We start from the raw sequence: 14,526 nt of genomic DNA, 5'->3' as shown, positions 1-14,526 counted from the left end.
GCTTAAAAGCAGCAAGAGAAAAGAATTTAGTTACCTAGAGGGGAGTTCCCATAAGACTGTCAGTTGATTTCTCAACAGAAACTTTGTAGGCCAGAAGGGATCGGCAAGAAATATTGAAAATAATGAAAAGCAAGGTCCTACAACCAAGATTGCTCTACCCAGCAAAGCTACCATTTAGAATCAGAGGACAAATAAAGATCTTCCCAGACAAGAAAAAGCTAAAGGAGTTCATCACCACCAAGCCAGTATTACATGAAATGTTAAAGGGTCTTCTTTAAGAAGATAAAAAATATGAACAGAGAGAAAAAAAGGTTAAAAAATGAACAATAAAATGGCAATAATACATATCTTCAACAATCCAATGTAGCCCTGACTGGTGTGGCTCAGTTGGTTGGGCATCAGTCTGCAAAGTGAAAGGTTGCTGGTTCACTTCCCAGTGAAGACATACGCCTGGGTGCGGGTTTGGTCCCTGGTCAGGCACGCAGGAGAGGCAACTGATCAGAGTTACTTTCTCACGTTGATATTTCTCTCCCTCTCTTCTCCAAAAATCAATGAATTAATTAATTTCAAAAATAATTGAGTCTAAAAAACAAAATAAACAAGCAGAACAGAAACGTACTCATAGATACACAGATACAGATTTTGATGGTTGCCAGATAGAACTGGTGTTGGGGTGACGGGTGAAAAAGGTGAAGGGATTAAAAAACACAAATTGGCAGTTACAGACTAGTCATGGGGTTGTAAAATACAGCATAGGAAATATAGTCAATACTATTTTCATAATTATGTATGGTGTCATTCCAGGTGTGAGATTTATTGGGATGGTCACTTAGTAATTTATGTAATGTCTAATCACGGGGGTGTACACCTGAAATAAAATAGTATGTCAACTGTAACTCAAAATTAAAAAATGACTTAAAAGTAAAAAATATTTTTTAATCTGTCTTTTTCTTTTTTTAATCTATCCATTTAGCTGAAAGCCATCTGTTGGCCTTGCAAGAGGAGTGAGGTCTGACACCTGACCCCTAGGCAGAGATGGCAGCTTGCAAGCTTGGTCTAAAGCCAGACGACGGTCAGTGTCTGGCTTCCTCCAAGTGTCTGAGGCCCACAGAGGCCCACTCAATATCAAAGGTGTCTTACCCATAAAAAGCAGTAAGAATAAAGCTAACACAATCAATGAAAAAAAGTTGGGGAGGGATATATCTGGAAATTACAACAGAAGTATTCATATAATAAGTAATGATATGGGATCACCTGGGTAGTTACCATCCTATCAAACAAGGAAATACTTGATTTAGAAATGAACAACAGGCAGTAAAATTTCAGACATTTCTCGTGGTAATATTTTTGCCAATATATCTCCTTGGGCAAGGGAAACAAAGGAAAAAAATAAATAAATGGGACTACATCAAACTAAAAATGAAAAGGCAATCGACAGAATGAGAGAATATATTTGCCAATGATATACCTGATAAGGGTTTAATTTCCAAAATTTATAAAGAACTTATACACAGGGCAGGGAATATAAAACAGAAAACTGTACTTGAATAAGAATTAAATTAAAAAATATATAAATAAATAAAAAAACCCAAATAAATAAAATCTAAGAAAATAAAGTGAAAAAAAAAAGAACTTATACAACTCAACACCAGAAGACAAACAACCCAATCTAAAAATGGGCAAAGGACCTGAATAGACACTTCTCCGAAGAGGACATACAGATAGCCAATAGACACATGAAAAATGCTCAATGTCACTAGTCATCAGAGAAATGCAAATTAAATCCACAATGAGATATCACCTCCTGTCAGAATAGCTATCATCAATAAATCAACAAACAACTGTGCTGGTGAGGATGTGGAGAAAAAGGAACCCTAGTGCACTGTTGGTGGGAATGCAGACTGGTGCAGCTACTGTGGAAAATAGTATAAGTTTCCTAAAAAAAAATAAAAAATGGAACTGTCTTTGATCCAGTGATTCTACTTCTGGGAATATATCTGAAGAAACCCCAAACTCTAATTTTGAAAGAATATACGCACCCCTATGTTCACTGCAGCATTATTTACAGTAGCCAAGATTTGGAAGCAGCCTAAATGCCCATCAGCAGATGAATAAATAAAAAAGCTGTGGTACATTTACATAATAGAATACTACTCAGCCATAAAAAAGAAGGAAATCTTACCTTTTGTAACACCATGGATGGACCTAGAGATTATCATGCTAAGTGAAATCAGCCAGCCAAAGAAAGACAAATACCATATGCTCTCACTTATATGTGGGATCTAATGAACAACATACACTGACAAAATAGAAGCAGGTATGGATACAGAGAACAGACTGACAGTTGTCAGAGTGGAGGGGAGGCGAGGGGCTGGATGAAAGAAGGTGAAGGGATCAGCTGGAGAACATATGACTCGTATATGTATAACCCATAGACACAGACAACAGCGTGGTGATAGCCAGAGGGAAGGGGGGCGGGGGGTAGGTGGAGGTGGGCAAAGGGGGGATAAATGGGGACAGAAAGAGACTTTGCTTTGGGTGACGGGCACACAATTCAGTGTGCAGATGGTGTTTTGTTGAGGTGTACACTTGAAACCTGTATGACTTTGTGAACCAATGTCACCCCAATAAGTTCATGTTAAAAAGAGGAATGAGCAAGTTCTGTAAAGATTTTTATGCCCACCCTGCTCATCATTAGAGATTGGGAACCTATTACCCAGGAAGAAGCTCTATGGAGCCATGGCCTCAGATGTGCACCCTCAAAGCACCAAGGTTTGGCTTCTCAGAGGGCACATGTTAAAAACGAGCCCGACAGAAGTTTCCAGCCCTCCTGTGTTGGCATGCATTTGTTTGCACCTCCCCACTGCCTGAGAGCATTTCTCTGGGAAGGATCAGGTCAATTGCATCACACATACAGCTGTTCTGATGAGAGAAGTTTTATGTGGACAACACAAACTAAACAAGAACACTATAAACAATGAGGGAAGTACAGGCTCAGCCAAAAAAGCCGCTATAAGTAGCAAGCAGGGAACATTTAAGCAGTGGCGTCAAATACCAAAACCATACTCGCAAATCTAATTTGGAACTTAGCCCTTTTTCAGTGCAGGAGGAAGGAAGTAAGGGAAGAAACCCCACATGAAATTAAAAAAAAAATCACACACTGTCTTTTTCATACTTCTTTTGTCCATTTCCCCCACAAGGAACAAATCAGACAAAGGAAAAGCCCAGGTTCTTTTCCTAAAGTCCCCATATTTATTATGGACTTGTTAGAGAATCCGCGAATGGGGCTTGGATTTAAGACGGCAGACTTCACTTTCCTTGGCCCCACTCACTCTGGACCAGCTACCCCGGGAATGCTTGGGGTACAGGCACAAAAATCCAGGAGAGGCAAGGAAAAATATGGCTCACTTAACTTATTATACATGATACACAAGGGCATCAGTTTCTGCAAACATGCTTTTACCTGGATCCTTCACTAGATTCTTAGCAGACTTCTCACCTGCAGCACCAGAGCTCAGGCAAGCTGTGAGACATACAGGAAAGCAGTATTTTGATCCAGGACGCACTGGGTCAGTCACTTCATAAAAGACAGACACACACATCAGCCCCAAGCAAGTCCTCAGGGGCCCACAGCGGTTTGCTTTGTTGAGTGGAAGGTTGGGTTTTCTCCCTCCCAAGTTTTCTCCTGGCTGCTACTGTTGCTGCTGAGCTCTCCACCGTTCCCTCTGGACTCAACACAGCTGCTCAGCGCAAGCATGTGTGTGTGTAAGTGTGTGTAATTTATTGTTCTTCTGACGCTGGCTCGTCCTCAGCCACTGGCTTCTCAACCTGGGACTCTGGAGGAATCAGATACTGGACCTCCTCTGTACTGATGGCTACTTTATCTGGCTGGAGCCACCTCTTGAAATGTTCCAAGGTGCTAGGAAAGAGCAAGAGAAAAGGGTGACTGCATCAGACCTCAATGATTAATTACTTAATGATTATCTCAGTTACTCAGACACTGCCTTCCCACCCACAACCAATTGCTTCCTACAATTGTTTTCCCCTGCTAATGGGGGGAGAACAGAGATACTCCTCTGACAGCTGTGCATCCTGGCAGCTCCCAGGCATAATATACCCCCTGGCGGGCATTTCAGCTATCAGCAGCATCAGGCCCCCTTCAAAGGCAGGGAGGCTCTGAAGGCTTGGTGAGAGCAGCTGAAGAGCTTATGCCTCAGTCCTGACTTTTCCCCCCTCAAAACTGGAGAGGAGAGAAATTGACAAGGGAGGAAACATTCAAATAAATGCCAAATTATCAGTGAGGCAGAAGCCTGAGCATCTTGAAATCGCATACCTGAGGCAGTCTGAGACAATTATGCTTAGTTGCCCTGGCCGCAGTTTTGTTTGCATACTTACCCTACGGCACCTCCCCACGGCACCTCCCCACGATGGAAACCTCTGGGCGGCAATGTTCCCTAAGAAAAGGAAGGGCCACTATGCCGGGTGGCCCTAGTTTTATTTGGACCTGCGGGGAGCGGAGAAGCGCTCGCCTCCCACTTTCTGTGAGTACACAGGATCCTGGCTGGAAAGCTATTAGACATTCATGGTAAATTTTAAATGACCAGAAACAATGTTAATTTCATTCTATGTTCCTCAATAGCACATGGTCTTAAGCCACAGCCAGCAGATTTAAGACACCTGTCAGTGTATGGGGGACTCAGGCCGTGGGGGATTTATGTTGTGCTCAGTGGAATTTCTCAGCCCATCACATCCTTGCCAAAAGCAGACCATGACGAGGGTCACCTACCTGGCCTTCACTCAGGGAGAAAAAGCACACAATTCCCCTACAAATGGCCTCTTTCTGAACATAAATTTTGAAGTTTGAAAACAAATGCATTATCTACTCTTTGCTGGTGCTTGCTCTGAACAGTGAGAGAAGTGTCCCCACTGATGTAGGCTTGGGGAGCAAGGGCCCACAGCTTGGGGTCTCAGATGTTACACAGGCATTTAATCTTCGTCTATCACACTTTTCATAGAATTATTTCAATTAGTTCTATACAGAAGGGAAAACCACATTATTTTAGGTATTAATAAACACACAGAAATGTTAACGAGCCTTGGTGCTGATCTGATTTCAGAGAAAAAAAATTCCTAGCTGAGAATTAGGCAGAAGAAAGTTTTATCTTTTCATCTTAAGACTGGAAAAGAGGGAAATATTCAAGGGGAAAGAGAATATAATACCAAATTATTAGTGAGTCAAGAATCTGTACATCTTTAAGTCTTTTGTGTTTGAGACAGTTTAAAGCTCAGTTGGGTGGAGCTTTTAAATACAGAAAAGAGCAAATTTTGTATTATTTTCTGAACCCTGAGAGGATAGCTACCCTGACCTTAGATGCCATACTGATTTCTGAAGGATCTTAGAAAATGCTGATTAGGTATTTAAGATAATGTAAGTGAAGGTACGTTGCAAATTACAAAGTAAAATGTAACTGTGAGATTTTATTTGCACCTGGTCCACAATTTCAGCAGCAGTATCTTTGTCTGACACTGTGGGGCTCTCAGAGTCAATGTTGATGATACGTTGTAAGCTTAGGTTAGCTCATATTCCCCTAAGACCTTCTGTTAAAATCCAGGTTTCTACTCCCCTCGCCGTCCTTTATTTTGAGTAATTTGTTACTGAACTTTAAAATTCTGTTAGGAAGAATCATATTAATAATAGCTAACATTTTTATAGTACTTTCCATGTGTAGGGCACTGTCCTGAGCACTTTACACTCAGTAATTCGTTAAACCCTCACAATAACCTTATGAGGTTTCTGCCACTTTACAGAGGAGGAAATCGAGGCACATACAGTTTACTTACCCGAGAACCAGAACCCGTAAGTGGCAGAGCCATTTCCCAGTGCCAAACACTGCCTTGCTCTGTGGCAGAAAGCCCTCTCTCCTTTCTGCATCTTGCCCACCTGCAAGGGCTGTTCAAGTCCTGCCCCCTTCCCTGGCGCCAACACCAGAGCCTATGGGGCAGGTCAACAGTTTCTCAACTCCCACGGCATGTTCTGTCACTTCTACTCATCTGGCTCCTCTCTTATGCTGCCTCACATTGTTGGTATCTGTGTGTATTTGTCATCTCTCCCCAACTAGTTCCAAGGACAAAACAAGAGGGTATTAATCTTCCTTACATGTCCCCTCTGCCCAGCCCCATGACAACAAGCACAGTGCGTTCAGTTAGAAGATGCTTAAGAAATTCATTCATTTAGTCTACACAAATGTGAGTGGCTATAATATGACAGAAACTCTGTCTGGCAGTGGAGATTCAGAGTAAGAAGACAGTTCCAGCTGTTGAATGAATACTATTGTACTTTCTCAAGTGCATTATGTACTTGTACTTAAAAATATGTGGCCCTTGCCCTGGCTTGTGTGGCTCAGTGGTTACCCTGTGAACCAAAGGGTAACTGGATAGATTCCCAGTCAGGGCACATGCCTGGGTTGTAATATATATAATCTTAAAAAAAAAAAAACAAGCCCTGGTGGGTGTAGCTCAGTGGATTGAGCACAGGCCTGCAAACCAGAGGATCGCAGTTTGATTCCCAGTCAGGGCACATGCCTGGGTTGCAGGCTGGTTCCCTGCAGGTCAACTCCCAGCAGGGGATGCTCGAAAGGCAACCATACATTGATGTTTCTCTCCCTCTCTCCTTCCCCTCTAAAGATAAATAAATAAAATCTTAAAAAACAAAAACAAAAAAAACCTGACCCTGGCCTAGGTAGCTCAGTTGGTTAGAGAGTCTTGATATGCCAAGGTCATGGGTTCAATAATGAATCCACAAATAAGTGGAACAACAAATTAATGTTTCTTTCTCCCTCTCTATCTAACATAAATATTTGTAAAAAATGAAGACAGTAGTTTATTCTCAACAATATCTGATCTGCGATCAAGATGTAGACAGAGTATTTGTTTTTTGGCAAAATGCCCTTTCTCAAAAATCTGCTGCTGTACTAAGAACAAATAGAGCAAATTGACAAAGGATGATTTTAGCTCAGAAAAGCTGATGTTGATATCAACTAATATCGCGACTCAGATGTCACTCTCCCTGAATTCTTTAGAGAAAAATGCCCACAGTAAAACAGACTGTTCCCTGGGACTGGACTGGGAATGAATTACCTCTCATCAGAATCGAGTCCATCCACAAAGAACTCTGATGCTAACTTTTCCTGGAGGAACCGATCCCAGCATTCCTTCTTGGCTTGGGCCAGGGTTCGAAGCATGTCCTTAGAAGTCACTTCCTGGTTCGAACCTTTGATTCTTCTCAGTTTCTTCTCTAAAGAAGGAAGAAATGGAGCTTAACAAGGAAACTGAATATGAAATGAAACTAAATTTAAAATGCAAATGCCAACTTAAAAATTCTCTCACTGAGTACATCCACCCTCCCTACAAAAAAAGCTCATTCTTTAAGGATGACAGATAAAGGAAAATGTACAGTTTTCTTTTTCTAGCACAATGTCTTCACTCTACGTTGTATCAAATAAATGTTTAACCTCAGAAAGTAGAAAAGCCATATGTTCTCATAAATAAATTGATGGTATGTTTTCTTTGAAATCACAGAAGCCCAGCAGGTATCTCTCTAAGGAATGCTTGTTTCCCCTGGCTTGACATGTGTATACTATCATCTTTCTTCAATTCCTTGAAAATAGTCTCTCTAAGGAGTAAGTGGTTTTTCTTTTTGCTACAATGACATGAAGTGGTTTTGAAACCTCATGAGAATTAGAGAAAATGATGAGAGATCCAATGGTTCATTAGACACTAAAATTGACTTGATAAGAACTCAGTAATAAGAGACTTTTAAGATTTCTGTGTGATTAAATTCCTGGTTAAAGAGAGGGAATCTCCCAAAGCTTTTTCAAGTTGCTCAACTCGTGGGAGCCTAATAAAAACAAACACCTTGTAATCCCTTTGAGAGTGATCCATATGGCTTCCTGATGATAGATGTTTAATGACTCTTATTTGCATTTTAAGTATAATTGTTGAACAGATATACCCTTTTGAAGAACACAAGAAAGGGTATCACCATGTACCTTCTGCCTTCACCTATAACAGATGGGTAAATGGTAGCTTTGTTTGGTGGGCACGTAGACGTCAAGCCTAGAACCAACAGAAACTTTACGAGTTGCAATCCTGTTGTCATTTCTAAACAAGCCGCATCAGCTAGTGGCCACTGATCAAAACAAGAAATACCTTTTGTAGCTAAAGTTACCACCAAGAGTTCACCCACGTAAAACACCTGCAGTTGACAAATGTTAAATATTTGAGGAATTTTTTTCTCCTTGAGGATAGGAAAAGGGTTATGCCTTTCTCGTGTTAAACTGGCTAAGTTTTTAGTTGTTGATCGTAGTGAATTCTCTTTGATATAGTTTATTTGGCAATAAAAACAACCTTCATATTGTCTGGCCTCGGCTGTCAAGGTGGAGGGCACTCTTTTGCATCGGAAAAGGTCTCCCCTCTCTGCGTGTGCTGAGTGAGCTCAGCCAGGCAGGCAGAGACTGGTGCCATTACCTACTCCAGACCTGCCTGCTGTTGTCTCCCAGACGCTGCCATAGGAGCCAGGAATGGTTCTCACTTTCCTCAGAGAAGGACATTTCAATCATCTTCTTAACTGACTTTAAGAAAATATCAGGGGCCCTGGCCAGTGCGGCTCAGTGGATTGAGTGCTGGCCTGTGAACCAAAGGGTCACGGGTTTGATTCCTAGTCAGGGCACATGTCTGGGTTGCGGGCCAGGTCCCCAGTGTGGGGTATACAAGAGGCAACCACACACTGATGTTTCTCTCTCTTTCTACCTCCCTTCCTCTCTCTAAAGATAAATAAAAATCTTTAAAAATTGAAATAAGTTAAAAAAAAGAAAATATCAGGGGAGTTTTGACTTTCCAAAACAATCAAAATCATCACCAAATCCACAAAAGTTTCTCTTTTTCTGGTAATAAAATATGGGTATTTTATTCTAGCTCCGGGACATAAAAAAGGGTGGGGAGGTAGTATTTATATACATACATACATGTGGGGTTTTTTTTCAGATTTTAGTCTCATGAGTGTTCACATATTTAATCTATTTTTTGTTTTTTAATAAACACCCTTCAAAGCCTTTGAAAGCATTCTAACACTACTACTACTTATCTCGTCACGAATCCTTTAATATTGTTTGCATTGCATTTGCTGTGTGAGTTTTAATCACTTATGTGCTTAGTCAAACTATACATTAGAAGATGTAAGAGGTAAGCTTGCATTAAGTTATACTCTATGTGTCAAAGTTACCCATCACATGATTTTTTCATTATTTGGAACTTCACACATCCTGTGTTCTCCACGTAGACTGTTTCAGTTTCCAGTGCTGTACATATCTACACCTTCTGGATGGGACGACCCGTGATCCATGAGCTTGGGGCCAGGCCTAAACAGTGTAGCACCTGGGGTGGATTCCGATTTGATCTTCACTTCGGAGCTGAGTTTTGTTGGCAAAGCCACTTACTGTTTCAGGTCACGAGTTGTTTTTGCAGCTATTTCTATTTCAGCAGAGCTTCCTAGCTTAGTTATTTCTTTAGGTTCAGGAAGTACATTTTTTCTGTTGTTTTTTGCCCATAATAGTTTATCTGCTTCATAAATTTGCTGGCTTGTAGCATATGCCTTTTCCCAGTTATCTTTGCTGTTGGGAACTGCTCTGCCTGGTTTCAGGAGTTGTAACTGCCCCCCATGGCTAAGGCTGAGTGAGCGACCTCCAGACTGTGAGCCACTAAGGAGACAAAGCTTATCTCTGGCAGCAGCACTGCTTCTGCTTCATCCCCTGCCCCCAACGCTTGGTCGGTTAGTCAGAGATGGGTAAGACCCCCCAAAGGCAGGGCAACCTAAGCCAGGCACGATCACTTGGGAGGCCTTCAAGGAAGGACTCGGGGGGCTACAGCAAAGAGGGAGTGATGGACCCTCGCCCCCCAGTTATTCTGACATAGCCCAAGTCCCCATGTCCTCTGGGAGAAGCACTTCCTGGCTCTAATCCATTTAAGCTTGAAAACCTATGCTGGGGGAGGTGGTGCAGCCCCTTGCCAGCTAGAGCAGGATCCAGGGTAATCGGGCATAAGAAATTCTTTCTTACAGTTTCCAAAAGTCCTGTGAAGCCTGCTTTGCTAAGAGTGCTTTCATTCATATGATAAGGGTCCGAGCAGGAAATGAGTTTGTCTCCCAAAGTTTTTGCAACACCCTTACCTGACAGACACTGACTCAGACTAAGCCCTCAGATTTCTTTGAAATGTTATCTGTTATTTGATCCTTGCCACCTGACATTGACTGATGAACTTTACTTGTATTCCTATGTGTTTCAAACCTAATAAAAGTCCTTGAAGAAGAGGTTCTTGGTCCTTCTCCTCTGAGAGATTGACCACCTCTCCTCCCCAAGCAGATCATGTCTTGGTAGTATTATTTTCATCCGTGGCAGACGGGGGGACTTGAAGGCAAAGTTGCCCCCACACTTTGCAATTATTATGCACTGAATTGGATAATAAATAGTTGTTCTGAAAGTGGCCAGTCTCAGTGGAGAACCAACTTTTTTAAATCTAGAACCTTTTCTTGCTGAAACCAAGCCTACCAATACTGAAACTGTAATCACTCCAATTTTTGGAAGAAAATCTCATGGTGGGTTCTTCAGATAAACATATGCACCAGCCAACATAACAACCAGCTGTAGTGTGGATGGAGACAAAGCCCATTTCTAAGTCACCAGGCTGCTCTTCCACATAATCTAGCCTGGAAGTGGGGTGCAGTATATCGGGGGAGCTGGTCTAGTTTCACTAGCTTTTTGGACTCCTCTGTGGCTGCATGCACACTAATGGACACAAACATCAGACCTGTGGCCACAGTTGCCAGCTTCCCCATCCTAATGACTCCCAGGTCTCTGACCCACGAAAGTTTCCCATAGCCCCTGGGTGCAGAGTACCAGCCAAAGGACCTGATTCTTCAGCTTTCTCAGAGTGTGGCTTCTTCTTCTTATCGTCATCAAACAGATGGTCTGACTATCATAAAACAGAATTGTCGACTATTCCTCGGCCATGGCTACAAATATTACTATTGTATCTTTGGTGGCTTCCCGGCAAATCTCACATTACACCCTCATCTATCTCATTATCCACCATTCCCCCTATGTTTTTTTCTTATTTTTTTCTCCAATACACCATTAACAAAATTCCTTTCGTTTTCACAAGATATTTCTTAGCAATCACATAAACTCTATCCAGATACTTCCCTCCCCAAAAGGTGCTTCTTCCTGAATTGCCTTTCCTTCCTCAAATAATTATTCCCAAGTTTGGCTTTGTAAAACACAGATGGGTCTCATGAGTTTTTAAGAATAAACATGTACTAGAATTTTAAAGCATGGCAATCGCTGCCTTCGACTGATATTTCTCTTTCCCCTAGTAAGGGACCATCTCAATCTCTTTCCTGTGTTTTCCTGTGTTAGTTTGTCACACTTCAGGCCATAAGACAGGACACTGAAAATGTGTTCAGGAAATAATAAAACATAAAATGGCTAACAAGATGCAAAATAAATTTTATGTCAACATTCTCCCGTTCCAACCATCAATCTATTTAATATAAGTTTTTCAAACTATAGCATCAGAAACCTCCATGTAGCTCTGGGGCCATGGCATCTTTCTTTCAGGCAAAAGGTTTGCTACTTCAGAGGTATTTGAATATATAAGCCACCAACAGTAGGCAGAGAGTCTACAGAATGCCAAGAAATAAAGCAGAATTTAGATAAACGGAGGCAAAAAATGATAAAGACTATGTTAAGGGATGTACAAGGAAAAAGGGGTCCTTCCCACAACCAACCTGAAACACCCCCTAGACTTATACCTGACAGATACATGTGGTGAAGACAAAAAAAAATTTTAAGATTTTATTTATTTATTTTTAGACAGAGGGGATGGGAGGGAGAGAGAAGGAAAGAAACATCAATATGTGGTTGCTTCTTGTGCACCCACTACTGGGGGCCTGGCCTGCAACGGAGGCATGTGCCTGAGACTGGGTATTGAATCAGTGACCCTTTGGTTTGTAGGCCAGCCCTTAATCCACTGAGCCACACCAGCCAGCGCAAAATAACCCACATTTTTTTTAAGAACAGACAAACAGTTTGATGTAAAAGAATTTCAACAAGCATCCTTAAAGCTATCAGTTTACAATTAAAAAAGCCATCTAACTTACCTAGAGATGCTAAATACACTTCCGAATCCTGCAAGGGAGCCCAGGGCTTTGTGGCTGGCTGAGTAGGAGAGGCTGGGGCCTCCCTCTGGCCTGTGCCTGCAGGGTAGGAATCCATAAAGGAGTCTGAGAAGGCATTTTTGGCACCATCCTCTTGGTCAGGATTTGGCAGGCAGGAACAGATTTCAGCCCAAAGATCTGGGCCAGATTTTGTGGCTGTAGAGTCAATGCTCTCAAACATTTTCATTTGGGATTTGAGCTGAAAAACAGAAGCTCAAGTGAGCAAGGACAGGCGTTAAGGATACAGTCTAAGTATGTAGTATTCAGATATGTTTATCCATAGGAGGCAATATGCTTTTAAGAAGTTTCTCTTAACAAAATTTAAAATGTCTATTAGGTTTCTGTGTTACAGATAAAAAGATGACAAAAAGGTAATTGGGTTCCTCTTCTGGCTCTGCATTCAAGTTGTTTTCATAAGGAAGTTTCTCTTTAAAATGGAATTTATATAAGCCAGATACAAAAGGACAAAATTGAATGCTTCCACTCATGTGAGGTGCCTAGTGCCATCAAACTCATAGAGACAAAATTGGACAGTGGTTGCCAGGGCCTATAAGGATAGGGGGATGGGGGCCGGGGGTGGTTATTGTTTAATGGCTACAGAATTTCAGTTTGGGAAGTTCTAGCGATGGACTGCGGTGATGGTTGCATGACAATGTGAACACCTCTGAATTATACATCTAAAAATGGTTAAACTGGTAAATTTTATGTTTGTATGTCTTAAAACACACCGATGTGTGTGCGCCTTTCTATGACATTTCCAGTGAAGACAATCATCCTGCACTTTTCTCCAAAAACCTCCCAAAGGCAACCACTCAGTCCTCAGCCAATTAAATTCTGTTTTCAACAGGGCACAGACTAAAGTTCTTGCCCAGTTCCATATACATAAGGCTAATAAAAGTGCTGCTTGGTGAAAAGTGTCTCTCAGAGAGCACTGTCATATGCAAAGGCCCCTGTGCTCATTACATGTAGAAGCTGGCCCATGTGCCTCATGTTCTTATTTTAATAGAGACACTGAAAGATAGACATTTAGGTCACGCTGCAGGTGAAGAATCTGTAGGATCTGAGGATCAGAAGAGTAACTTGTCAACGGTAGGTACATTACAGTATTGCTATATTGTGAATCCTTGATTGGAAACCAGACCTGTGACACCCCAAAATCCATATTTTTACTTAATACCGTTCTGCCTGATTAGAAATATACTGAAAGTATCCCCCCAAAAGGTATGTAGTAAGGGCTACGCACAGCGCCTAGGGCCTTTCATAACTCTTTACTCTTACAGAATGGGTTGACACCTTCTCACGGGGGTGAGCCTTTGAGATTAGCAAGGCTGCCTGCAGAAAGGTTTATATAATTCCAGGAAAACCCAAACCAGCACAAGGGCCCGGAAGTAAAACGGACAGATATGTCACGGCGGCCCTGAAAGAACTGATGTCAGGGACCATAAAGAACCCCACCCCATACCACCCCGTTTAAACACACCCAAACCAAAAATTTGCTCACCCCGGAGCCCCGGTACCCATTCCCCCCAGGAAGTCCACAGCGCAGGTAACTCCGGTGTCCAGAACCGGAGCCTCAGTCACCTGGTCTCAGGGACTGCCTGGGTAGGATAAATCAGGGTCCGAGGTCTTTCTGTGCTATTCCAGGATGGGGCCCCAAGCCGAGGATACGAGACGCTGGGGCTCCCGCCCCTCCTCACCTACCGCAACAGCCGGCCTCGCTGCCCGAAAACCCTCAGCTTAGCTCTGCTCTCTCAGCCTGATAGAAGTAGGTGGGTGGAGCCTCCGAGCTTCGGATCCTGGAAGTCCTCCAACCACCAGCCGAGCTGGCAACGTTCTGTGTCTCCATAGGTTGGGTGAATAAGGAAGTGAGGAGCTGAGTGCGAAGAACGGGTGGGCGGGCCTGCTGTTGCCAGGAAACGGTGGAATCAAGCGCCCTGGGCTTCTACTTTCCCCTGGAGCTAGATTGATTGAACTTTTTTATTTTTTAATTTTATTTATTGATTTTTAGAGAGAAACAGGAAGGGGAGAGAGAAAGAACTATAGATTTATCCATCCACTTATATATGCATTCACTGGTTGCTTTTTAAGTGCCCTGACTGGAGATACGTCCTCACCCTTGGCCTTCTAGGTGGGTTTTCTTATCAACTGAGCTACTGGGCAGGGCCCATTCCGATTATTTCTGTGTATTTAATTGAGAGCACGGTGCCCTCCGCCGATTTCCTGCTCAGATGAGGAAGCTCGGTTTTCAAGGCTTCTGA

The 14,526-nt window shown here is 42.4% G+C and overlaps 1 protein-coding gene and 1 pseudogene across 3 annotated transcripts; both read right to left on the bottom strand.

Moving 5' to 3' along the window:
- Window positions 1–3,232: 3,232 nt before the first annotated feature.
- Window positions 3,233–14,119, bottom strand: CCDC32 (coiled-coil domain containing 32). 3 transcript variants are annotated; one of them, XM_037056066.1, is made up of 4 exons: window positions 13,966–14,119; window positions 12,212–12,467; window positions 7,138–7,294; window positions 3,233–3,919 (listed from the first exon to the last, which is right to left on the bottom strand). In XM_037056066.1, the coding sequence occupies exons 2-4, from the start codon at window positions 12,453–12,455 to the stop codon at window positions 3,781–3,783; spliced, it is 540 nt and encodes a 179-aa protein (XP_036911961.1). In that variant the 5' UTR covers window positions 12,456–12,467; window positions 13,966–14,119; the 3' UTR covers window positions 3,233–3,780. The 3 variants fall into 3 exon arrangements, with proteins under 3 accessions (XP_036911961.1, XP_036911962.1, XP_036911960.1); XM_037056067.1 differs by having other exon boundaries at window positions 13,970–14,119; XM_037056065.1 differs by having other exon boundaries at window positions 13,850–14,113.
- On the bottom strand, window positions 9,340–11,071 carry LOC118993583 (MICOS complex subunit MIC27-like; annotated as a pseudogene).
- Window positions 14,120–14,526: the final 407 nt, after the last annotated feature.

Source organism: Sturnira hondurensis, unplaced genomic scaffold, assembly GCF_014824575.4.
Source record: "Sturnira hondurensis isolate 20B ecotype Veracruz unplaced genomic scaffold, ASM1482457v3 Scaffold0008782, whole genome shotgun sequence".
NCBI lineage: Eukaryota > Metazoa > Chordata > Mammalia > Chiroptera > Phyllostomidae > Sturnira > Sturnira hondurensis.
The sequence above is the reverse complement of the archived record's forward strand: the minus strand, read 5'-3'. Positions and strand labels throughout refer to the sequence as shown.